At 41.2% G+C, this 26,369-nt stretch overlaps 1 protein-coding gene across 3 annotated transcripts in view; it reads right to left on the reverse strand.

Annotated features, from left to right (window-relative positions):
- cacna2d2a (calcium channel, voltage-dependent, alpha 2/delta subunit 2a) overlaps positions 1-26,369 on the reverse strand; it is a 136,963-nt gene that overhangs the window by 14,532 nt on the left and 96,062 nt on the right. For all 3 annotated transcript variants that reach the window (XM_068594217.1, XM_068594216.1, XM_068594215.1), the window contains 15 exons: positions 23,067-23,198; positions 22,781-22,838; positions 12,245-12,295; positions 11,790-11,889; positions 10,246-10,407; positions 8,290-8,400; positions 6,731-6,809; positions 4,089-4,138; positions 1,982-2,071; positions 1,693-1,761; positions 977-1,051; positions 811-885; positions 605-676; positions 310-381; positions 72-133 (listed from right to left, as the gene is read on the reverse strand). In XM_068594217.1, the coding sequence (XP_068450318.1) occupies positions 72-133; positions 310-381; positions 605-676; positions 811-885; positions 977-1,051; positions 1,693-1,761; positions 1,982-2,071; positions 4,089-4,138; positions 6,731-6,809; positions 8,290-8,400; positions 10,246-10,407; positions 11,790-11,889; positions 12,245-12,295; positions 22,781-22,838; positions 23,067-23,198 (1,258 nt within the window). The remainder of the gene's footprint in view (positions 1-71; positions 134-309; positions 382-604; positions 677-810; positions 886-976; positions 1,052-1,692; positions 1,762-1,981; positions 2,072-4,088; positions 4,139-6,730; positions 6,810-8,289; positions 8,401-10,245; positions 10,408-11,789; positions 11,890-12,244; positions 12,296-22,780; positions 22,839-23,066; positions 23,199-26,369) is intronic.

Raw genomic sequence — 26,369 nt, forward strand, 5'->3', positions numbered from 1 at the left:
ACTCAAACTGGACGAATCAAGGGTACGTCACTCACAGTTTCAAGTCGATGCATTTCTAAATTCAAACAGACCTGTAATCTGTGCCGTCCACAGGCGTCCATGTGTACGTACGCATGGCCTCGTCAATGTACCTCTGTTGACAATCACAAAGAGAAATATGCAAGGCGGTCACATCCTCAGCACATCTCTCTTCCCATAATTGGAGGGAAACAACATATCCTAAACATACTGAGTCATTCAGGTTCATTACGACACCATTCAGGAAGGTGCTACTGTGGATCATGATTGAGTCTCATATTGATGACTTGCCTCATCAACTGACTTAATGAGCGTCTTGATTTTCCTCTGCCCTGGTTTGCCATCAATCATCTGTCGACGGATCTGAAAGGAGAGAGAGAGGGAGAGGGAGAGAGAGGGAAAGAGAGAGAGAGAGAGAGAGAGAGAGAGAGAGAGAGAGAGAGAGAGAGAGAGAGAGAGAATACGGGTACATAAATAGAAAAAAACAACGGAAAAACAACAACGGACGAATAAAATGATTAAACTAAATGCATATTGAACACATGAGCTGAAAGTAATGATGGTGTTTAAGAGAGGTTGTTTTTACCTCCTCCTTGTTACTGTCCTCCAACTCTGAATCGAGAAAGTCCAGAGTGACAGGCTCCCTGAAGTTAATGATCTGAACAAAAGCGAGAAAGCAGGGGAAGACGGAGGAGGGGGGATATCATTAGTCAGCAGAAGAAGAAGAAACAGTCCACATTTGTCTTGAGAGGAACTGATTAAATGCGGGGAGGCGTTCTCAGCCGGACTTACTTTGGGTCGTAGGTTGGGATGCAGCAGTACGTAGCCATTCGGGTCGATGGCAAAGGTGTAGCCATTGGCTCCAAGCTGCACATGAGAAGAGCATATGGAGGTGTGATTAAAAAATCATCCATATTAAAGGGATATAAGAGTGATATTGGGTGTACAACATGCTCACTCTGTATGTCGGTGTCTTCCTTTTAATTTCGTTGATTGCAATATCGACTCCCATGACTCCGAGGATGAGCTGGTTCTGTAGGAAGAACATGTGGGGTAATCGTTATTATTTTATCCACAACCACACTGGCATCAGAGAATCACAGAGAGCTGGTAGGCGGCAGTGCCGTAAGAGTGCTAAGACCATCCCAATGCCATCTTTGACTTATCACTGCAATCTGATTAATCCATATTTTTACAGTCCATCTGAAACTGTGGCGTTTTGCATCATTCCTTCAAGCCGGTGTGATAAGCTCACAGTAAATACTTTGGTTATGGATATTGAACGATGGATGCATCTGTGCTCTCTGGATGGTAATAGATACTACCAACGGGTGGCTGTAATGTCTGCTTTCACCTCAGGGGGGAGGTGTTGCCTCGAGCAGCAGCTGGGCGGACGCCATTACAAATGACTGATGATGGTCGACAACGGCAAAGGACGGAAATAAAACTGAAAGCGCACCTGCTACTCAATCTCCTTCTCCTGTTTGAATAACCTTGTGTAGTCTTAACAACAAGAATGAGGATGAAAATATTGTTCTTACATAATGATAGCAGTAAAGGCTCATTAACATGACAGATGAGCTGGGGTATGAATCATCACATCTGTGTGCTGTGTAAGTATAAAAGGTCCGGCTATTTTAAGCTCCATGTCTTATATTGCAGTGTTGTTTTTACCTGAGAGCTTCCAGCATCAACAGTGAGGTTGAAGACCGGCATCGTTCCAGTGATGACAAGGCCCAAACCCTGATAAAGCATATTATAAATAATATGTAATTAGAAATCCAAATCAACAAAGACCATAAGTCGCAAATAAATCAACTTCAATTTGAATCCATTAAAAATGATAACAAGTAAAATCAAAGGAACTTGTTGGATTTTGTCTTCTAGAACAATAAACTGCAGTAACATAATTATCGTATTTGGACACATTTAAAAGGTCATTATCTGATGTTTTCTCTCTCACCAGAGCATCCTGGTAGACGTTCGTCCACTGCACCTGCTTCGCTTTAGCCCCAGCCAGCGCCATGGGACGACCCAGGACATCCAAGTACTCCTGCAACAATAAGAACACAAATGCTAGCGAGACCAACAGCACAAACATGTACGATCAAACAAACATTTATAGCACTTGTCATGTAGAGGCGGTAAAAGCAAAGAGCTGGAAGAGCAAACGTTCATTTGTCATAAAACTATAAGACCCTGACCGGCCTCCTCTCTGTCGCCACATAAACCAGTGGGCCACCAGCAGCAGCATCCCGGTCCTGCCGGGCCATAAAGCCTCCAGTCCTAAACCACTCACGGCCGTTTCTCATCATTATGAAGGAGCTATTAAAAACACATTAAGGGTGTCAGTGGCACGACGTGCAAACAGGCCATTCTCCCAGAGGCTCTACTGTCATTGCTAGCACTATGAAAATGTCCCACAGCTATTGTGAATAGAGGTGAGGGGTTAAGTCTACTAGCAATACATCACATGTACAGTATATTCTTCCAGTTGCAGGAGCCGCTTCGCACAACAGCTGAGATGTAATTTCTTTAGTAAACAAGCTATAGATTTTTGTCATTTTAGATGTGATGAGTAGTTGGCAAAATGATTGAGTGATTGACCGTCGCACTGAGCCATTAGTATCTAGTTGTTATGAAAACCAGAGACAGCAACATTATTATCTAACCATACAGACAGTGTATATGTCTGCAAACATTTACAAAAACACAAAAATCGTCCGATCCCATTCAGAAATCAGAGTTATAAAGCTGAATGTCTACCTGTATGTTACAACACAATATAATCAAGTGTAAAAACAGGATAAGTGGAAATGCAGCTGCTCTCAGCGGGTCAAACCCATTTTGCAAAAAAAAAGAAGGAAACTGACCCTTGTGTCTACCCTCAATAGACAAAAGGGCCACCTTGTATAAACACAGCAATTTCAGTATTATGCTTCTGACCGTTTGTTTTTCCATCGCTTGAACAGTGAGGTGCTGACAGGCGTAACCTATTCTATTATTAGCTCAATAATAGTCCGGTTTAACGCGCCACAGGGAGATATTCCATCAGGACAATGACAGCCAGACCTTTTCACGGGATATGGGGAACATTTTCCGCCTGGCTAGTACAATCTAGGAAACATAAAAAGTCGGCAATCGTAGATGTGGTCTAAACGTTAAACAAATTAAATGCTATTGTCTCTCTTATTTAAATCCTTATTGTTACTCCGCTGAGAGATCCTAAAGAAGTCTGAATGGATGATTAACTTCAGTGTCAGATAACCACGCAGAAACACAACATATAGGGACATTTATTTTCAAAACTATTCCACTCTACATAACCGCACGAGTCAGGACGGTCTGAACAATAATATCCTTGCCATCTATGGTCCATCTGTTATTTGAATGTTGCCATCTTAGTCAAGTGAGACTATGTGATGAGTGTGTGGTGTTGAAGGGCAGAGTGTGATAAAATAATGTGTCTTCTGGGCCTATACAGAGAGCTGTAGTCACCCACCTTCAGAAAACCTATTAGAGTAAGTGGCAGTTCTCAGAATATAAATATGCTGGAGTTAATGGAACAGCTGACAGTATATTCTGGGGCCTGATCGCTCACCGGGTCGGGATGGGGGTGGGGGAGGAGAAGGCAGGAGAGCGAGGGGGAGGAGGGGTTTGCAGTATCTCCCCACCTCCCAGCAACTGAGTACCTTTCTACAGCTGGAATGAGGTTATCCCAAAGGCCTACAGAAGCTTGTAGTGCCTCAAGCAAGAGTGGGGGGGTCGCAGGACCCTGGGTATTTGAGGATCCTAAGGTGTGTGTGTAAAAGAGAGTGGTAGTAAACGACCTGAGAGTGTCCAGAAACATTCTCAGAGAGTCCACAACACTATTTGTTATCAATTCATCTCCAACTCAGTCAGTTCTTTTCTGTAGTCATCCAGCTGCATCGTCTTCTGTCCGTTTGTTGAATACTTATCTACAATTTGTATAATTAGCATCAAAGCAACCATGAAGGAAAACTGGACTAGCGTCTTGCATACAATTGTAATTTTTTGTGTGAATTCATTTGGTATCCCATGTACTTTACCTGGGTGTTGATTCTGATGGCTCCGATTGATGGGATTTCAAAGTAGTAACCTGAAAATCAAGGAGGAGAAAATGAATACACTATTCTGATAGAAAGCTTTACATATAGCCTCTGTCATGGTGTCTGTCTGCGTCCTATTCTGCCTAAAATTTCAAGATTCAAACAGTCACAGTGTGTATATAAGCGATCCATTTGTAGATTGGAGTCTAATCTCTCCCGCGCTATTAAGTACACGTAATGCCATCATCTCCAGCTGATGGTGTTGAGCCAAGCAGGCATGGTGGAGCTTGTGGCCATCGACCTCTCCACACTCGTGGTTATGCTGCAGGATGTAAATGTGAAGGCTCGTTGGGAATGCTGAGCCCCAGGCACTGCTGCTGCTGATTAGGAATGAAGGAAAGTGACCGACTGGGTCAATAACCACGCCGCTCCCCAAGCTATTAAAGCCATGAGTGTTTATACAAAGAGCGGGGAAATGGAGACCGCTTCCCCAGAATGTTAAAAGGCTGAGATGACTCTCATTATTTTGTTACATTATGCACTGTGCCACAACGGTTTGTGTCGAGATTTGCCTTCTCCGTCTCATTCATTTGCACATGCCAACATTATGGATGTATATACACATCTCTGCACACACAATCTATGGTTCACACGCACACGCAGGGCACACACACTTATTATAATTTGGTTTAGAGCAGTAGTTAGTCCCAGTGCTTTTGGCAGTGTGCCAAAGAGGTGGGATCTTTGGTTGTAGGGCAAAGCTCAGCAAGACGTGGAGAGGGTAAGATATATAGTTAACCAAAAAGTAAGACTGTAATGTGCCTCTCCTCAGTACAGTGCAAGTTAACAACAAACGTCTGCTGTGTGAGGGGCAATTAAGAATTTAATCAATAACCTATTTTCTTTCTGAAAACTCGTTACATAATGCCTGTGTACTATGAGAGGTCAGTTATCCTCTTACATCATCCTAAAATAGATGAAGCAATCTGGGTCTGTTTTGAGAAAAACACAACTGACTTTTTTTTAAAACTTTTGACACATCACATTCATTGAATAGAAAATGCATCATGCCTTTTCGACTAAATGTTGCTTTCTACAAAAAGTAATTGTGTTGTTTGTTCATTCTTGTGAACATAAAACCGATCAATGGTTTGAAAACTGGACTAGTAACCTGGAAATTGTAATTCCACTTTGGCAGAATGCCATTTTCCTATTGCTCCAGGAAAAATGTTATTAAAACGACGAGCAATTAATTATGGTAATATATTATACATGCATGCAAATTCATTCACTTGAAAACGTTGGATTCAGTGTTCTGATTTGGTTCTCACACACATCTGTATGAGAGAGATGCTTTTCCTGCTCGTACAACCGCAGAATGGAACATTAGTTCAAAACCTGCTTCCTTATCTTTGTTCTCTACTGACACCAGAAATTATAGCTGCAACCTCATATGTTGCAGACAAAATAGACCCCTATCCCTTAAATCCACACTGTTTTTGGTTAAAGCGCTTTTATAGTGTTTTGACCTTCATCTGCAGGTAAGCAAATGTGTGTGACACGGGTGAAGGTTTAGGGCCTGTGAAAGTGTCAGTGAGCTGGCTCTGTTGTAGTGAGATACCAAAGAGTAATACGTGCTGAAGATATGAGAGGACAGCTCCATTGAGGGTGGTGTGTCAACAGTATTGTCTCATGTTGGCATAGACTTTAGTACCATGTTAATCGCTACAGTCTCGAACAGCAGAGTGCATGTTGGCACAGAGGCGTAATCCTGGACTTTCCCCTGCCTGACAGGGAGATGGCATGGTAATCATCCTGCTACCAGACTCCTGCTAATTAATAACAATTTATGGGAAGATACTTCTGAAGCACTTGGCTCCACTGGAAATAAGCTATTGAGCAGCAGCAGTTCGCCGAGGCTTCACGGAGGCAACTAAAGGCCTTATAAAGGAGCAGCTTCAGACAAACTGAAACACTGAGAAACAAGATTAAATCAAGCCACAAAAAGAGAGGAGAAGAAGGGGATTAGAAAATATGTAAAAACTGTGCTCCAAACGGAGTACAAAAACAGCAGTCTGAGTTAGGTTGGGATTTAATGTGGTGAGTCAAGATGTGATACAAGCAGACAAAGTAGCTAACAGGAAGAGCAGCTGAATCACATGGGCTGTCAGAGGCAGGGCTGCCTGTTCGCTGGGTTATTTTAGGAACTGTGGCTGCTTTAGATGAATAAAATATTATGTTGAAAACAAAATGCAGTAAGATCAATCTTAGTTTGTAATGGGGCAAGCACGTTTCACTATATTATTCAATTCTGTCAAAATGTATTTGAAAACAGTTAAAGAGCAACTTAACACCAAGCCGGTGTTTATAAAGTTCTTTGGTTCAATGAGTTCGCTTTGCATTTCCCACTTGAGAATGACTTGACTTGAGACTATGCCGTTCACTAGAATACTCCAATTGTTTCCCTTAACAATGTACAGTATTGATTAGGGTAACCCAATACATGTTAGGTATAAAAACTCTATCGGTGGCAATGTGGACACAAAGAGGCAGGGATCAAACCAACAACCCTGCTCCAATTCATATTTCACTTTTAAATGTACACACAAACATGCTTTGATAAAAACACTGTATCCACATACCTTTATTGGCACAAGCTATCCACTGCAAAGGGGTGACATCATAATTATGCTGGCCAACAGAGAAGGTGAAGACACGGACCTGGATTGAGGGGGGAAAAGAATCAAAAGTAAATGTCAGAATAAACAGCCAAACAACAAACTCCCTGCAGAGACAGCTAATAGAGGAAAACAACACCACCTTCGTCTGGATGGCAAAAGGTCACTGTCATCTGATAACTACAATACACAAATATTGAGTATGATTAGATTAGCCTCCCAGTCAACTCACACAAACGTCTGCAACACAAGGAGAGAGTTGTCGAAGTGCAGATTATTCCTGTATGACAGCAGCCCTCATGAGGCAACAGGATAGTAATGAATATGATAATAAATATTGGTGGCCTGTGAAGTGGAGAACGGAGGGTAGAGAAAGCAAGACTGGGACAAAGACACAATTCCATTGGCTGTAATTTTAAATGCACTGATGATAAAGTGGCTAATTAGTCTGCAGGTCAGAGCTCTTAACACCAGCAGCTATGCAACAAAAGAAACCGAACAGAAAGAAAGAGAGACATAATGAGAGCGTTAAAGAAAGGCCAAAGGGGAAAAATCAAAAATCAAAACAGACAAAATGGACTTAAAGAAGGCTTAGAGAAGAAGTTATGCGCCTAACTAACACAACTGCCTGTTAATGCGATGGCAACGCATGTACATGCTGCGGCCGGTAGCTCCAATGAATTTCGCAAAATGTTCCTCTTTATTTGTTGTTTATGTTTATCGTGAATGGCACGTGACGGAATTCATTCATCAACATCTGAAAAGGAAGTGTGGGGATTGTGGGGAAGTGAGACGATCACCGCCCTCGGCCGACCAATCAGCCAGACCTGCCGGACCAAATGCCACCAAATCGCCCCAGAAAGGAGAGGGAGGAGAGCTGAGATGGAAGCTAAGCTAACCCTAAAGGACCGACGGCTACTCCGCTGTCCAGCCCGCTACTGGCTGTCTGGTGCCCGGTCGCAGTAAAATAAAATGGATGAACGTAGCGGGAGGTCTGTGACTGTTGAGCCCAGATCTTCACAGAGACCTGGCTCCATCGCTCATCCCGGATCGAGTTGCACTTGGGGGGCGGACAGCAGGACGTGGACCAGAGAGGTGGACTCTGTGTTTACATCATGATGCATGTGATGCAAACACAGTCAAAGTTGTCCTCATGTTGAATTTTCTATGTCAACACATCGGCAGTATTATCTGCACAGGGATTTGTTTTTGTGCTGCTGTTTTACATTCCTTATGATGCAAATTAAAAAATAAAAATAATTACAGAAATGTATGAATGTTTTTGTTTTGTTTGTCATGTGTTTTCTGCGTTACAAGTGTTACAGCTAAATGTTGTCGCGTAACCCTGTGTTGCGTCATGACAATAAATGATCCTTGAACCCTTGAATAATGAGACAATATCGACAGAATACGGTGGGAACCGGGGAGGGAAAAGACAGCGAGGACAGTTTCTGGACAAGCATCTCTTGGGACTGCAGAGCGATGTGGACGGATAGATAACAGCCTTATGGGGACAGACTCACCGTTTTGTTGGGCCAGTTGTACTTCTCAAAGATTTCCTGTGCACGATCCTCCCCGCCATCTGTAAACATCATTATCATCTTATTGCAGCTGGCCCTCGGGGTACTGCTCTCCTGTGGCAGAGGAAGAGAGAAGAGCAAAGAAAGAGGTAGTGTGACAGGTTAGGGAATATGCAGGAATGAAAGAGGAAGGTGATCATGCTAACATCATTTAAAACTGTCTGGTACTGTGATACATATGTCAAAGCAGCAAACTACAAAATATGACATAGATTATATTTAACAATTCTAAGCAGTATACAAACATGTAATGAATATTTTACAACAGACTCTAATTAGTCCTAAACCATGCTTTAAGCTCATCCTTAGTGGATCAATGTGTGTATTTACAGGTAAGCAATGACAATAAAGTAAGAGATATTTTCATAATATGACGAACATATCTTCATTGGACAAGTTTTATTGATACCATAGTAAGTTGTTGTATACTGGTTATACATTATAAATAGTATAAAAGAGAGTTAAAGTAAAGTGTTATCAATATTTTGAAACTCAATCAAGTTGCAAACTTAAAATATCTCAAACTGTGTATTGTCAGATATGATTACAGAATGATTTTAAGACGTTAGAACTAGAATTAGAGCTAAAGCCTGAGATTTTAAAGATTGGATCGATGCAATGAAAGACATTTAAGAGGACCCACTTCATAAATCTCACCTCACTAGATTAAAAGGTAGTTAAGAAGATAGTGGAAGACAAAAGTGGAAGAGTCAGTGCACGACGAAATGAAGTGTAAACACAAGTGATTCTTAGCCACAAATGCATTTAAAAAATGCATTAATTAATTAATTATTGAAAAAAGATCTTGTGAAGAGATTGTTTTCATCTTTTTTTGAAACCATGTCTTTAAATAATGTCTGCTCTCCGGCTGGTTATCACATTTTTTAAATAATTAAATAGTCAAATACCACCATACATTTTTCTTATGTTTATAAATATGTGCGGGTACATATATGGCTGTGTGTTTTATTAATTACATCAGTGAAGGGAAGGATTCTCACAGCCAACATGCTGCAATAAACTTATCAACACTTTTAATCTTTGCTTTTCATCATACCGTTACAAATGTCCTGATTGATTCCATACTTATATTAACATCATTTTAGGATTTCATTTGGAGTATACAACATTAATCTAGCCGTGAATTTGATTCAAGCATTTTATGCTACAAGCCAGGCACATAGCTTTTAGCATTCAGCTTTGATACAAACTTCCCCCGCCTGCCTGCACAGCAGCTGCCATTAATATGCAGGCCAGTGGCATGTCAATCTGACAAGATTCTAATAAAGATAAATAATATTGCCACAATTACATATCTTTATTGTGCTTCTGCCGCCAATCATGGGAGTGAGTCTGCCACAGACAGCGATTAAACAGGCCTTTTTATTTCTCATTCTGCTGGCAGGAGAAGGTGGGGTAGGGGGGGGCAGCTGGCACTTGGCTCTGTGCCTCCAAAGCCCACCAGAGGAATATAAAGTGTCTGTGGCTGATCTCCTCTGGGCTGCGTTGAACGCTCATCAATCATCCCATCAGAGCCCATTAGGGTGGCAGCCTCTTAAAATACACAGCAGCATACGGAGCTGAGGCAGCACCTGTGTCGAGAGCACGTGAACGCCTGCTGCTGTCAGACCTCACCACGGTGCTGGCTGCTGCAGACGTCAGTGTCACCCCGTCGCAACGGCAGTTATTATCAGATCCACCTTCGACAATGACAGAACTCTGGAAATATCTTATACAAAAACTGGACCGCTCACTGTCGGTTCTGTTTTATCATCGCTATATCAGTTTCTTTAACTGGATCTGACAGGATGTATAATAACATGCTGGAGCTTTAGCAGTTCCAGCAAGTTATCCACTCCTGTGTAGCCCTTCGCTAAAACAAGTCTTGTTGGCTCTTACATTGAGAAGCTGTTCAAAGGCAAACGTGAAGCCAGATTTATAATCTGTGGTTCCTTTGGCTTGCATGAGCATGACGGCCTCTTTGAAGATCTTCTTGTTACGATCGTTGGCTTGGACCAAGTTCCTGAAGCACGGAACGACGGCATCAGCCTTCTCATTGAACTAGAAGGGGAGATAAAAACACTCACATGAGCATACTTTATACAGATACTTGCCTTTTCTGCTTAAAAAAATGAAAAATTGTGTCCAACTGTTGTGTTTGTTCATGGCAGCAGGACGCAGACGTGGGTGTGCGCAGATGTGAGCTGCCCTTCTACTCTCTGGCTGGCAGTAAACACAGGTAATTACAACTTTCCACACAAAGAACAGGTGCACCTGAAACGCCAGTGCAAACCACTGAACAGAAACCCAGCCAAGGTAATATCATCTGTCTCATCTCATCCACCAAATTAGCTTAAAACGGTGTGTGTGCAGGTTTGTGTGCAGTGTATGTGTGTGTTCGCGGCACATATTTTTCTGCTGGTGTGCAGTGTCTATGCATGATTGCAATATTAGTAGCAATGTCTGGAATAGAAGGTATTAAATGCTGGTTGTACTTGAAGGTCAACTTCAAAATCAATTGACGTTTTCAGGACAGATTGGTGTAAAACATTATGTGTGAGATAAGCTGACATTTCTCATTGGTTGGTGTTGAGTCATATTAAAATTGTCAGACATTGAAATCAAACACAAAAAAGTATTCAGAACCACATATTCCATATTAATTCCTGTGTCACTTCTCAACATCCCATTTCTTGTATCTTAAAAGGAAATGCAGTAACTGTGAAAAAAATATGAGGAAAAAACAAGCTGGGTTACATCTACTAACCATGTGAATACAAATAAAGTCGATACCATCAGAACTAATTATATCGCCATTTCTGCAGTGAGGCTACAGTTTCATAAAGAAAAGTGCTGAAGATGGTGATACCAAAGATGTTTGATTATTTTTTCCAGTTGATTTTTGGTTATTTATGTATTTTGTGTTTGCAAATGATTCACAGCAAGCTTTTGTAAGCCCTCACTTTCTTTGTTAAGTGAAATCAGATGCATTCCCACCCAGATTACCATGCTCATTTCTTGCTCTTAGAGCTGGGATTTCGAGGCATACAGTGGCTAAGAGCAATGGATTATGAAGGATTACCGAAGGAAGTATCCAAACAGAGCCACCACACAGAGCATGTGGATGTGTTTGTGTGTGCCTTATCTGTCCTGCAATATAGCATAATGTCAATGTTTTCCTATACATTAGTCCTAACAGAAAATTTGTTAATCAGCAGAGAGGGAAAGAAAGACGACGACAGACAACAGTGGTGCAGGAAAAATAAATACATCATAGTGAGGGAAGTGCAGCGTTTCCACTAAAAGCAAACAACGGAGAGGATTTGGAACACACTGCTTGATTACCACCTGCTTGATGAATAAAACCAATATTTGTGTTATTACTGATTTCAGGAGTTATTGGTGTCATTAATTTGCACATCATGATGTTAATTTCCACTTACCCTGGCCACATTCACATAGTCGTCATCTGACAGAGTGTCCAGCATCTCCTCTACAGAGGTTTTCATCAGCTTCAGAGTGAGTCCACTGACACTTCCACTCCTAAGGAAAAAAGACACAATGAAGCATTTACAGATCAGTTATGAGAAGACAGGTCCTAATCCTGCTTATGTCCATTCGTCTAACGTGTGAAGGACTGGTTAAACTAGTTTATCTACTCACTAGACTTTCCATGTTTAGGCATGCATTCAAAATCACAGCTGCATGTTTCAGAAGGTGATACAATGGCAAATGGACTTCAACTAAGGTAGGACAATGAGCAGCGTTTGCCTTCCTCTAACTTTAGGCTTTCCTCAGACCAACAGGTGGCACTAGCGCCCTTTAAAGGAGCCATCCACTCCTACCCGGGGGGAAAGAGGTCCAGTTAGAGAGACTGGGGAAGAAAAAAAAAACTTACACATCCACAATGATGACCATGTCCTTTGGAGATGATGCACCCTGGATATACCTGTACAAAAAAACACAAAGAATGGACTTGAATTTGTTCCTATGATCTTTGATAATTGCAATAAAGAAAAGCGCGAAAGTCACAATGAGCTGAGCCATGATAATATGGAGCGACCATAGCTGAGCCCACTTAAGCCACAGAATACTGAAAAGGATTATGTGCTTAGAAGAGTTAATAAGTTGTGTTATATACTTGTTGGCTCCAGCTTCTGTCAGCTGACTTCAACAGAGATACTCCTCTTTACTGAATAACAATGCCCACTCTAAATAATTACTGCATAAGCCAAAGTAATTGCTAGTTTACAGTCTAAGTATATAATAACACATTTACTAAAAGTGGCCTGCCTGAGCTGTTCAACCTCCTAAGCATGCAACGCACCAGTGTAAAGCCTGGAGCCCTGGATGGAGCAGAACTTAACATCTTGTGTCTAAACATAGGAGAGCTAAGATATATTTGTTTTTCTAAGATGTGTTTATATAGGTTTTTAAAATTTAAATATTACCATTTGGAAAAATATGTATCTTACATCTTGCATAAATTATGTATCTAAAAAAAAAAAAAAGTGTCATGATTCATCAGTTGCACATTATGCTTATAGGCATTTCTTAATTTTAGATGACGTTTAATTAAAGTTATTGCTTAACCCTTTTAAAGTTGAGTTTTCTTTAACAATCTGCCAATAAGTTGACACACTATTTTCAAGAGCAAATGTCTTCCCAAATAAAATGTCACTTTACTTTACACTGTCTTACTTGGTTGGGATACGGATAATAATTTTAAGGAACTTTTGGAGAGCAGCTCCTAAATTAATTGTGTCTGTCAACCTCAGCACGGCGTTGACCCACAAGGCAGAGACGGCACTGAACTCGCAAGGCCAGACAACTTGTGTCGTGGAAAGAGGCACACACATAACATCTGTCCACGGGTTGATAAAGAATGACATACAGAGAAAAATCCAAAATTCCCTCATTCTGTTCCAGGGGCAATTAAATTCACATTTACCCCTGATACAAAGAGAGCTGAGATTGATGGACATTGTAGGCGTTTCTAAGCCATATTGGGAAGGGGGGTTTAAAATGTGAGTATTCTGAGGAGTGCGCAGGCAAGCAGTTAGCAGCCTTCTTAGGCAGAGGCAGAGTAATCATCAGGGGTCTCTTTCTGCTGATTATCAGCCGTTCCGCTGAGTGTGGAGAGAAGCCAGCTGCCTGTGGGCCAGAGAGGCTCTTTTTTTATGCTCGGCCAAGCTGATATGGAGGTAGAGCAACAGAGCCCCGGTAGGCTTCGCCACTGTTCCCACAAGCCCCACCGCTCCCACTCACTGGCAGGAGCCACTCCAACCTGCAGCATGACCTATGACCCGCGTTGAAGTCACGTCCCTCAGCACGCCGCCTGGGCTGCTCAAATCCGTTTTTCAGACACAACTTGGGCCCTTCTCTACTGAAAAGCTGCCTGAAACCCCCAGATGGAGCTGAGACTCGGCACCAGCACTGCCTCGTAAGAGGTCGATTAACTGAGCATGCCCAGAGAGAACATGGGCAAAATGTGTGTGAGAGAGGGAGGGAGAGAGAGAGAGAGAGAGAGAGAGAGAGAGAGAGAGAGAGAGAGAGAGAGAGAGAGAGAGAGAGAGAGAGAGAGAATACGGGTACAGAGAGAGAGGAAGGAGAGGGAGAATCCAATTATTTTCAATAATAAAGAATGCCACATCAAAGGTAGAACTTCCGCAGCTCTCCAACTGTGTGGCGTATGAAATCAGGTCTGGAACCATGAGGCGTATTGGCATGCATGACTTTTATCAATTTAATTACTGAAATCTTAATTTGAGGGAGTGAGAGGGAGAGGGGGAGAGAGCTAAGACTCCACACAGTGGCTGCTTCTTTCTTTCGAGTGGATGGGGGTTTGTGAAAGCGATCATTGATGCAGGACGGAAACTCTGTCAAAATGTGGCCCACGTCTCGACTCCCCCAGGCTCATGGACGGAGACGCCCCTTCTTGAGATTGAAGGAGGGTCATTTGGTGACGGCTGATGCCTACAGACCAACTGCAGGATTTCATTAACTTCTCTGGTCAGTGTATTTCTCATGGAGACGAAGAGTCCTTTACTGGGACTTCCAAGTTATTTTTAGGAGGCTAAATGTTAATTAGAAGGCAATGCAGACTTACATTACCAGTAGTCATTATAGGTCATCTTCCACAGCCCCAATGTAAAACCTCACAATGGAGAACTGTGCAAGCTTTGGCCCTTAAATCTGTTGAGAAAATATCACTTTCAAGAAGATCATTTCCCTCTAACTGCGAAAGAGGCAGGATTGATCAGCAGTAATGGGGTTTAGGAGGAATGTGTGAGCAGTGATGGAGTAGACAGAAGTAACACATGAGCCATGATAGCGTCACTCAACACTGAAGCTATAGTGCTGCCATGGCTGATTTTCCCCACAGATTGTCTTGGTGTATCAGCACTCGCTTTCTTTCTCCCCTTTTCCATTGCCGAAAGCACAATTGAATTTTCTCCTTGCCTCTGAGCAGAGAACATCAGGATCACAGAGAGCGGGATGGAGTCAAGGGTTTCCGGTCTCCTGGCTGATATGCGGTTCTACGGTTCTGACATGATAAAAATCATAAATTGAGGCCGATATCAGTGTAAAATTCTCCACATTTTGACTCATGGATCCAGATGTGTTTTTTCTGCATGGATTCCAGTCAGTAATTACCTCTCAGCTTCTGCCCACTGATGCCATTCTTTCCCTGTCATTACCCAGTCTCCTGCGTGCCAAGGCCAGGTGACAAGCAGATGGGCCTGGCTGGTGCTGAACTGAGTCCTGTCGCCCATTCGGCTCCACCACGACACCACCATCAGCCATCAGACACAACATATCAGCCTACGGCCTCTCCGTCCGTTCACTCAAAGTTATTTGTACAAAACCACTGATGCTGAATCACAACCAAAGGCACTTAACTTCAGACATTATTGTTATATTTACATATGACAATGTGTCAATTCTCTTTTACTCTGTGGGCAACTCATTTCAAAAGATAAACTAATGTGAAAGCTTCTGAATCCAGCTGTATGTGATTTAAATATTTAATTCAACCTAACTGTCCATCATGTAAGTATTCAAGTGAAATCTTACATCTCAGATACAAGTACAGAACTGTCTACTTTGTTGGAATCACAAGGCAAATACAACTGCCTCGTGGTTAAGTAGCCAGTTTCAATACAAATACAAATAAAATGTCATTTGGTACATAAACCACAATACATACAGTCAAACATCAAAGCCTCTAAGAACACAAAGTGACCATGCTTCTGAATATTAAAGAGACTGTGACAATTGCAATGTGGGAAGAACATACTGATATTATTTTAACTGGCATTTAGATTAATCAATTAGATTAACCATCACATCCTTATGTCTTCTTCAGCTGATCAGGTCATTACTGTTACAACCCTAAAAAAACAATGTGACATTAATGATTAAAGTAAGTTATTAAGTAGACAAATGACACACATTTGCTTTTCAAATGTGAAGATTTTCTTTTTTCCTGTTTTGTATAGTTGTAATTTGATCTTTTGTTGGTTTTGGATTGTTGGCCAAACAAAACAATCAATACGTAGAGATCAATTTGAGCTCAGAGAGCCTGTGATGAGAAATTTTATACACTGACTGATTTATCAAGAAGACAATTCACAAATATTTGAAAAGGTAAATAATCCCAACTAGAGGTTTGCAATATATTACACACTGTTTCAGAAGGAATTTCAGATGATAGGACTACACACACTGTATTTGCTTATGGTTAGGCAAATACAGACACACACACACACACACACACACACACACACACACACACACACACACACACACACACACACACACACACAAACATATATATATCTATATCTATATATATATATATCTATCTATATATATATCTATATATATATATCTATATATATATATATAGATATATATATCTATATATATATCTATATATATATATAGATATATATATCTATATATATATCTATATATATAGATATATATACTATTAATCCAATAAATTGAAAAACAGGACGAACCGCAGTAGCAGCAGCGACTTCTATGCTCATAAAAAAATCTGGAAAGCCATAATGTACATCATGAATGTCACGATATAAACCTGTTCATACCATTACAATATGTACAATCAAGATAACTTTTCTCAGCGGAAGACATGCTCTTTACACTGAAGTGGAAGGTGGTCTCGCTCAAAATAAGAGGAGATTAAAACAGCAACATTCACCGCCACTCCACCCTCACAACACGCCGCCAACCGCCATCAATCTAAAATAAATGCACGGGACAAGCAATGAACACAATGACATATTCTGCATTGTGTTGATTGTATTTTTGCTCCTTTTGCAGCAGTCTGGTAAAGGAGTCTCATTGGAATTCATGAAATAGTTTTATCATGGCGCAGCGCTGTAAAATCAATACATTAACTGTGCCGGGGGGCTAACTCTCTCAGGAGATTGTGTTTATGCACCCTGACCCATTCCACAAAGTGTTGCGCATTACATTTAAATTGGGGGAATTATCTACTACACACATTTCAGACACATGCAATAGATATGTGGAGCATGAGACATGGAGTGGCTCGGGCTCATTTTCAGTTTGCAGGAAAAGCTCGCGGTATATTTGTGTGTGTGTGTCCGTGTTTCAATGTTTTTTTTTTGTTGGGATCCATGTTCATTGTACAAAGCATACAAATAATGAGTGGGATATATATATAGTCCCAGTTGTATTGTATCTCCCACAGTATGTGCTCTGATATGCATCCATCATATACAGTAGATATAAGCAAGAGGCAAGAGGAACCACAGAATAATGGGAAGACAGCATATAATTGTGTATAAGTGTGTATGCGTGCATGTAGGTGTGTTTGTGTGCATGCTCCCATATGTGCATGGATTTTTGTTGTGCTGATGGGCTTATTATTTTATGGACTGCTGCTCTCTCAGTGCTCCTGTGGATGTGGCATGCGAACAAAGATTGAATTAAGATTATATATATATATATATATATATATATATATATATATATATATATATATATATATATATATATATATATATATATATATGGAGGGAGACCAGAGAGCCTGCAGGAAGAGGAAGATGTTGTCTGCAGTTTATTTATTCCACTTTCTGTTGATTATTGGAAGTGTTGGTACCAAGATTCACATTTCCATATTTTTGGTTATGCCTAAAAGGAACACCAAAAATGTAACGCTACATTTTTTAACCACTTTCCTTTCTGGGGAAAAAAAGTGCAGAATTTTAAATTAGTCATGCATATTGGAATACATCAGCATCAATTGTTATTAATACCTGTCTGTTACTGTTGCTATCTGAGATGGAATTAAAACTCCTCAGCTGTGTCTCTCACATTTTGTCAAATATTGTATTGGGACTGCTATAGCCTTGTGTCTCCCTTCAGTCTGACCCATAACACACTATTCTTTCTTTTGACCCTGAAGTCGAGTAAAGAGACTTAAAGAAGGAGATACAGCGAATGATATTTTTGGGATTCAAGGATTGAACAGCAGTCATAATATTTACCAAGAGGTCAGATTGACTTTTTGAAAAAATCAATATGTGATATAGCCTACATGCTGTTGTGAACCTGGGAGGTAATGGGATCTTTGCAACGCTTGGCTAACAGGACTGCATGCCTGTCTCTGGTTATTTCTCTCCTCGCCCCTTTGCTTTTCCCTCTGCCTCACTTCACCCTCCGCTTCGCTTCCCTTGATAACGCGAACAGACATTATAATGGACAAATGTTAATAATTAATGTCAGAGCAATTGGAGACAATTAAGTGTGTTGACTGGACCATTAATTTTCCTGAGGCTGTTGGTGAGGGAGCAGACGGAGAGAGAGCCCATCTGTGGAGGCAGGCGGCCCTCTGATCTTTTCCCTCAGAGGTGCACCTGGACAGCTTTGGCCAGGTTAGCCACGCCGCCATCCATCCGTCCCTGGAAAGCTAGAGGTCTATTACGCTACAAACTGGCCGTGAATTCTGGCCCCTACTTTGACTTTCCATAGTAAATCACATATTTGACAGGGGGACTCTTCCCGCTGCTAGTCAGTGTAAATGTTACTGGAGCGTGTTCATGCAATTGCATCTGTGTATTCCAGTTGCTATCATGGTATTTGTGAATTCCTATATCAATCTAGCAGACCAGCCCATATGATCGGATGTGTGTGAGTTTGTGAGGAGAGGAGTGCTATTGGGTATGTGGGAGGACGTGTTTTGTCTGTGCCTGTACATTATTCACTGCATATGAATTTAAAGCAGTTTTTGCCAGTATGTTTTGAGTTGTGTTCTTGTTTGGTAAAAACTGTAAGTGCCATAAAATTAGATTCAAATTATACTTATTCTTTTGCAGTGAAACGTAGTGCTCTCTCCATTAGCATTTTCCAGGATTTTTTGATTGGTTTCGATGTGGGTACTTGTAACTTAATTGGGACAGTATCTGCGAGGGCAGCCACTAAAAGTGTTTGCAATACAACATAATTAATGAATCAGTATAATATTTTGAATGGAGTAACATCTATAGCTCTGGGGAAACAGAAGTATCCGTTGCTGTGAGTTTTGACAGTATGGCCGTTTGCCATCACCGCACCTGGACCCGTGACAGATAGGCGGCTCACGCAAGCAGCACCCTCCATCTTTGCAAACAAAATTGGACGAGCGAAACACTGCATGTTTCAGAGCTCCTGATGACGAGGAGTTAACATGACATGAACGAAAAGAAACATTGAGTGAAAGTCAGCGTCAGCTTCTAACCTCCAACTCGAGCCGAGCTGGGCTGGCCTCGCTTATTAGCTTACACTTCATGAGCGGTGTACAAACCTTGACAGCTCAATGGACGGCACCTCTCAAACGTTAAATATTGTAAAACGACAGAATAAATAAAACATCCTTGTCCAGTGCAACATCCTCAGTGGTGTTAGCTTATGGTGCCATTTTGTCCTGTTGATGTTTCACTAAGTTGTAGCATTTACCATATCGCTGTGGCCTTGTGTCTTTTATCAATGCGTATGTGCTATTCATCATAATTTGCTTAAGTCATGTACAAAAAGTTGACAGTAAAGTAATGTTGACTCTCAGATGTCACTCATCTATTAGCATGGGAAACACCCATCCAGACACTTGAAGCTTAGATGTAGTTTTTTAAAAACATGACTAAAGCTGTTTAACCATAACCTTATTATTTTTTTTATAATAATACAAATTATATATACAAACACACAATAGCTAGATTTTTTATTTCCATCCACAAAATGCAAGAGGACTTCAAAAGTCCCTTTGACTTTAAAATCAAGTTCTTGAGTTGACCAAAGACTCCGTAAGACTTGTGTAAATGCTTGTGTTGTTGTTTGTGTTGTTGTTTGTGTTACCGGCCTTGTGACGGACGCTGCTATCTATTGCTGTCACATAAGCACACATGACGGGCTTACCTAACCCCTGTGGACTGTTTGTGTAATGTGTGTGATTGGACGATCTCTCCACAGAGTGTCAGTCGGGGAGACAGCATGTTAAACTCTCATAACACAAGTCTGACCTGACACATCATGACACTCGCTGCCACGGCCCCGCCACTCAGCTGGGCACACGCTGCTTAGCAACAGACCACAGCGATGTTTAATACTCCCAGATGAGGAAACGCTCAACAGGGGCGAGAAACATTGAAGACCGGGGGGGCCGGGGGAGGGGGGGGGGGGGGGGGGCAAGGTGTTCCTGCGATAATATACCTCTTCCTCTGTCTTTTCCTCTGTCACATGCGCTGCTGCCGCTCAGCAGTCTCCCTCATGGTTCCCCTTGTTCCTGCACGTCTCAGGGAGGAGTCCCCCAGTCAAAATACATGTAAGAGAATTAAACTCGGGAGTACTTTAGTTGTAGCGCTGTCAGATCAGAGACAGGATCCTTGTGTAAACGTATCCTGCGACACAGATGCCTTGTATCTCATCATGCTTTTGGGGTGTTTACACAAGCATTAGGGAGACGTCTGGTGATAGCTTAATTAAATTGTGATCTGATGAATGCAGATACATTGAAATTTGTTTGTTTGAAGGCAAACAAATAGTTTTGTCCCAATGATAACTTGTTATCACTTCAAAAATTATTGATCGATTAAATATTATGCTTCAGTCTAAATATATTATCAATATACAGTAAATGGTTTGAATAGTATTGACTCCACTAATGCTTATTCTCTCTCATTTATCCAACACAAACACACATTTGTAAAAAAAAAAAAAAAAAGGAGGTTGCACACTGTGCTTTAAATTTAGATTTTCATTGCTCGATTGTTCTTTCTCTCCACAAGAAGGATCATGCGATCGGTTACATGTGTGCAGACACCTCTGTGTCCGTCCATGACTGATCTGCTGCAATAAACGGCATAATAGTTTCGTGGGCAAATATGGGTGCATGTTCAAAGACTTTGTGATTTCGGTCACTCAAACTTTCTTAAAACACCTTGTGTTGCCTGTTTTGTTGTGTCATTGACTGCTTGCTGACTCACCACTCTTTCGTGGCCCCAGCCCGTAAGCTAGTGATAACACAGCTGATTGACTGGATGGTGTGTTTTGGTGAGCGGCGGATCTACCAGAACACACACTGCTGAGTAACATTACATACTACTCAGCCACTGCTACGCGGGCGGACAGCTTCTTGAATTTTGTTTTGTTTTGGAAAAGTTGAATGAAATGTCTTACACAAGACTTTGAGGCAGCAGATTGACCGATTGATTAAGGAGCACTGTCCTATCGCTGTTTTTATGGATGAATTACCTGAGCCTAGACTGAGCCTTTAAACCCCACATAAAATCAGCAACTCGATTAACTTCTAAAAATGATCAGATTACATTTTCAGGCCACATTTTGGATCGATAATTTCATGCAAACCTCATAAGAATGTAAACACTCCTTTTGCTTGTCTTTTGTTTATTAAGACTGAGCCAGCTGACTTTATCTGACTGCCAGGGCTGACCTCAAACAGCCACTCAGGTTGAGCTGGATCCAGACAGAGATGGAAAACAGGGTCAGGTCTAATCAACATTGCTGTCATGATTATGTCCAGTTCACTCCGACCTGTAACGAGGCAACAGGCAGGACTGCCACAAAGTCAATGTGACAGTGGCAGGTAGCTTGAAAGTGGAATGGTGGACAGGAAGCTTGGGTTGGCGGGTGAGGGGGCTATTCGGCCAAACGCAGCCTAGTTCTGTCCAGCCCGTCACACTCGCCGGCTCCGGCACTCCGTACAGGAATGGGCTGTTACACAATGAACCAGAGGCAAAGGTGGGCACTAAAAACCAAAACATTAGCCTCTATCGGCCTCTGTCCTTGTTGCAAAAGACAATGGAGCAACATTATCACTTACTGAGATAAATACGGGTCAGTAAAACGTTTTGATCTCATTCCGCTAAACAATATCCATTATTTAGCTCCGAGCTAGAAGGAGCACAGGATGTCTACAAGAGCCAGAGACAGAGCACTGTACAGGAATCCTATTATAAGGCTGCATTTAAGAGTAAAAGCCTTTTGTTGTGTATGTGGCTACGTTAAGTACCAAGACATCTCGTGCAAATATGCCTTGAGCAGCCCGTTTAGGAAAATGTATTACAAAATAATACAAGCCTGTTTTCTATAAAGGAATCATCAGAATTGATGCTTACATTTTGTAACTGTTGTGGAGGGTATTTCAGTTTAGTGCAGAGAAGCAGAAGTAAATGTAATAATTAATAATAGTTGTATGTTAATAACTCCTTTTCACTTCAGCACTGAGGGAAAAATTAAAACTATGAAAAGTATAATATAATAAAATTATGAAAAAAACGCAAATTAACTTACATACAACAATAAAAAGCTCATTCAGTAGCTAAGTGCACGGACACCTCAATTATAACACGTACATTGACAATCAAATGTGTGTGGACTCAAATCAGATCACAACAGTGTGTCAGAGTGTTAAGACAGCATGACGGCAATGCTGCTGACAGCACAGATGTTGCAATGACAAGTTTTATTTTTGCAACTTTCTGCACTTTTACTCTGGTGCTCTTTGCCGCTGGACAATCGCCTTTACTCTCAACATTCAACTAGACTCACTTCGTGCCCAAAACGCACACCTTCCAACACTCATCTGGATTGGGATAATGCAGCAAATTGAGATGCATATCGCAAACTTATATACGAAGTTAACACATCTGTTTTGGTAAACCCATATCAGTGTCAAACTTTGTATCACTAATATTTCCACAGCAGTCCAAATGTGCTGATTTTCAACATAAACACCTCAGAAAACTAAAATGTTTGAAATTAACAGGATTATAGATTGTCTTAGCACTATTCCTAAAATTACCAACAGCCATCAATAGTGGAAGAAAATAATTAAAAACGCACTGATCATGACACGCGCCCTGATGAAGATGGTACTTACCAAGGTCTTCTGCGGACGTCGTACAGGTCAATTTTGTTGGGAGCCTTCCATGGAGTGGCTGGAGAGAGTAAGAAAATACACTAGAAGCCATACTGTGCACTGTAGGATATTTCATATCAGATTAGATCAAAGTAATCATAATTTCATTCTGTCTATCGAGTTACCAGTATAGCCATCTGATAAGCGATTGCCAATGTTCTGCAGCCGAGGAGCCCTAAGGTCAATTTAGATTTTATCTTGGTGTGAGTTATAAGGCAGACAGTTGACTCCGTACCCTGCGGCCTACCTGGGTAATATCGAGTCACTCCTGTGGCACTGCCAAACACCTGCCAGCGGAGAGAGCTGTCCTCCTTACGGTTTTCAATGAAGACCCTCTCCAGTGCCTGGGTCCAGTTCAACTCGTTTAGTATGACGGGGGCTGTAGCAACACACACAGACAAATACAAACAATAAGACAATAGTGAATTGGCAGATATAGTTCAGAAAGGAAACAATAAAGTTTAAAAAGTCTTTCATTTAGATTGTAATGTGCTCATGCATCCAAATGTATTTTTTTTTTGTGACGCTCGACTATTTTATTATAGTCTAGCAGCTAAACTATAAACCCCAGGTCTAAAAAAAGAAACAAGGTCCTCTTGAAATGAGCACTCAGAATATGCTTCTGGTAATAAAAAAAAAAGAAAAAAGAGAGGCAATGTAAATGAGTTGCTGATTATCTGCCATTGGACATCAAACACAGTATAACAAAGTAATAAATGCCTGAACTTCAGGGTCTAAAAATAGTTTTTATAATCGGATTTAAACCCACAGTTTTATATTAGTGACTTCTTTGCACCTGCTTTTCAACAATAATAATAAACACAAATACAGTCTGAGATTTTTTAAATTAAAAATTAAATTAAGATTAATAAAATTATGAACTATGGTTCCTTGAATAAAGTGCCGAACATCATGCTTTCTTAGGTCAATCTCCTTGCTGAACAACCTCGTCCGCGCCAGCAGCAGTAAGCCGAGTACGTAAGAATGGATGTATGCAGGCAGCGCGGCCGACGGTGGTCGGGCATCAGTCTAATCTGAGTGATCTCTGAGGACTGCAGGAGGAGGAATCTGCGATGACCTTGGAGGAGGTCATATGTCACTTGCAGCATGTGGAGACAGAAGCCACTTCAGAATTCTTGAGCGCAAATAAATACAAAGTATTTCTGCTTCCATGTCCATGAATGTGTTTGAGTTAAGAGGATTTAAGAAGGTTACGTGGTGATGAAAAAGAAAGAAAAATAAGCTTTTGTATGCGTGGTTCAACGCATCAACATATGTGTTTTGAGTTCAAACGCGAGGTCACAGATATATCTCACAGTATCTCAGTGGTACTGAAATTGATCTATGGCTGTAGAGAGAAGTATTTATCATCTAGTCAACAACAGAATAACACGATGCAGGTTGTGGTGGAATAACTCTACAACTGCGTCAATGCGTATCTTGTTTCCTCTCTCCCTCAGATTCGTTTGACTTATATTGTATTAACACTGTCATTCTTTTCTTTCTCTCACACATCCACACAAAGACACACACACACACACAAACCAAACATGCTTTCAGTCTGTGTTTAATAGCTCAGCTGAAGTCAGAAGATGGGAAGCGCAATCAGAGGTTTAATAGCCGCCTGATTAAAGAGGAAACAAGGCGAGGCACTGAGCTGAGGAGAACTTCACTAGCTTCTCTGATTTAATTACTCAGCCAACCAAAACTAGACGAGCCTCTGAACCGAGACTATCTTTTCTCAACCCCTGGATCGGATTTTACACAAATAAATGATAATTATTCACTTTCCCGGTATACTTTTTCAATATTCAGTGTCTGATGAGCTGTCAGTTTCGAGGTATGATATGCAGCTGGACTGTCCTCATTCACTGCTTAACTCCATTAGTGTAAGCTGAAAGCTTTTAAATGATCACATTCACATGACATGAATTGACGACAGAATTTTCTCCTTAATTTTGTCAAACTCTGCACGTAAAAAATAGCACGTAAAAGAAAACTGTTTCATTAATCTTTAGCATTCTGTAAAACAAACGAAAACAAACATTTAAACACACACACACACACACACACACACACACACACACACACACACACACACACACACACACACACACAAAACACACACTACAGCAGCACTAAGCAGTGTCTGGAGGATAGGAATATATGAAAGCAAAATTGCTGCCATCACCAAGGGGAGCTCCTCAACATGTTTTCCTCAAAATTCAGAGACATATACACAAAGGAAGAATGGAGGAGGATAGAGGCAGCCCTACAGATGGGGATAAACATTAAAAACCCAAAGAGAGGGGGAGGACGGTTGATGGAAAGCAACACAGAAATTAACACGAATGAGTGGCTGCTTTCACAACCCGAAAAGGCAATTTCTCTCTCATGAGAGGAAGAGAGGGAGAAAAAAAGCCTGAAAATAAATTTGACTTTAAACTAGTAAATTGAAAATGGCAGAATCAAAGACACAGAGGTCAATGAATTGATTTTTTTGAAGTGTTTTCATATTATGAAACAAATGACAAATCACATTTGTCCTTTGCTTTCTAGGTGAACAACTAGCTGGCGCAGAGTTGTTAATCATTGTTGTTGGAGTTAGGAGAGCCGAGGCTTCACCGTCTTACTGGAATTGATTTATTGGAAAACTATATTTTACATTCTTATTAATCAAATGCTTTGTCAGATTGCTTGTGTAGTTATTTGAGAACTAATTCCTGAAGAATGTGTGACATATTTCTACAACAAACCCTCCTTCCAGAATTAGAAAGAGGATTATCTGTCTGTTCTGTCCCTCATAGCACAGAGTTTACGACTGCCAACAGTCCAGATGGGCTGAAGAACTGACAACAGTGAACTAGAGAAAGGAAGTATTGAGGCTCAGTATCTCGACTAATCTGACTATGACTTTAAAAACTTGCAGTTGCTCCCAGTCGCTCCCATTTCTTTCAGCAAGACCAGTGGCAATATTTTAACGAAGTTTGTGTGGAGATAATCAGGGAACCAAAGCATGCATTTCAATTTCATCTGGCCAATACTCTGTGGTCAAAGAGCCACCTGAGTAATATGTAAAAAGTTTCTTTAAGCATGAGCTATCACAGCCGGTTGCTGCAGCGGCAGCCGGTGTGCTGTGAAGTCCTGGGTGCTCTTATCTGGAGAGGCACTGGGTCTGTAATGATAGCTGTCCCAGACAAGCCAAGGGCAAACAGGAACCCCGCGACCTCTGTTTCAAACTAGCACCACCTCAGCTACCTTGACTAACATCAAGGCATCAGCTGAACTGTGGCTATGCAAGGATTATCAGATGCACTGCTGCCCAGGGCTGCACAGACACACACACGCTAACACACACACACACACACACACACACACACACACACACACACACACACACGCAAAAGCTGCTGTGCATTTTCAGACTATTAATAAGACACGCCATAAGTGTATGAACGCTTATGTTGCGAGCTGAAACTAACATAGTCACATATAGATGTGGGCCACCTCTACTGTCAGGCCAGCCCTGCAAACACACAAACAAAAACAC

The sequence above is a fragment of the Clinocottus analis genome, unplaced genomic scaffold (assembly GCF_023055335.1).
Source record: "Clinocottus analis isolate CAN_PGR_092001 unplaced genomic scaffold, fCliAna1.0.p SCAF_3, whole genome shotgun sequence".
Lineage (NCBI taxonomy): Eukaryota > Metazoa > Chordata > Actinopteri > Perciformes > Cottidae > Clinocottus > Clinocottus analis.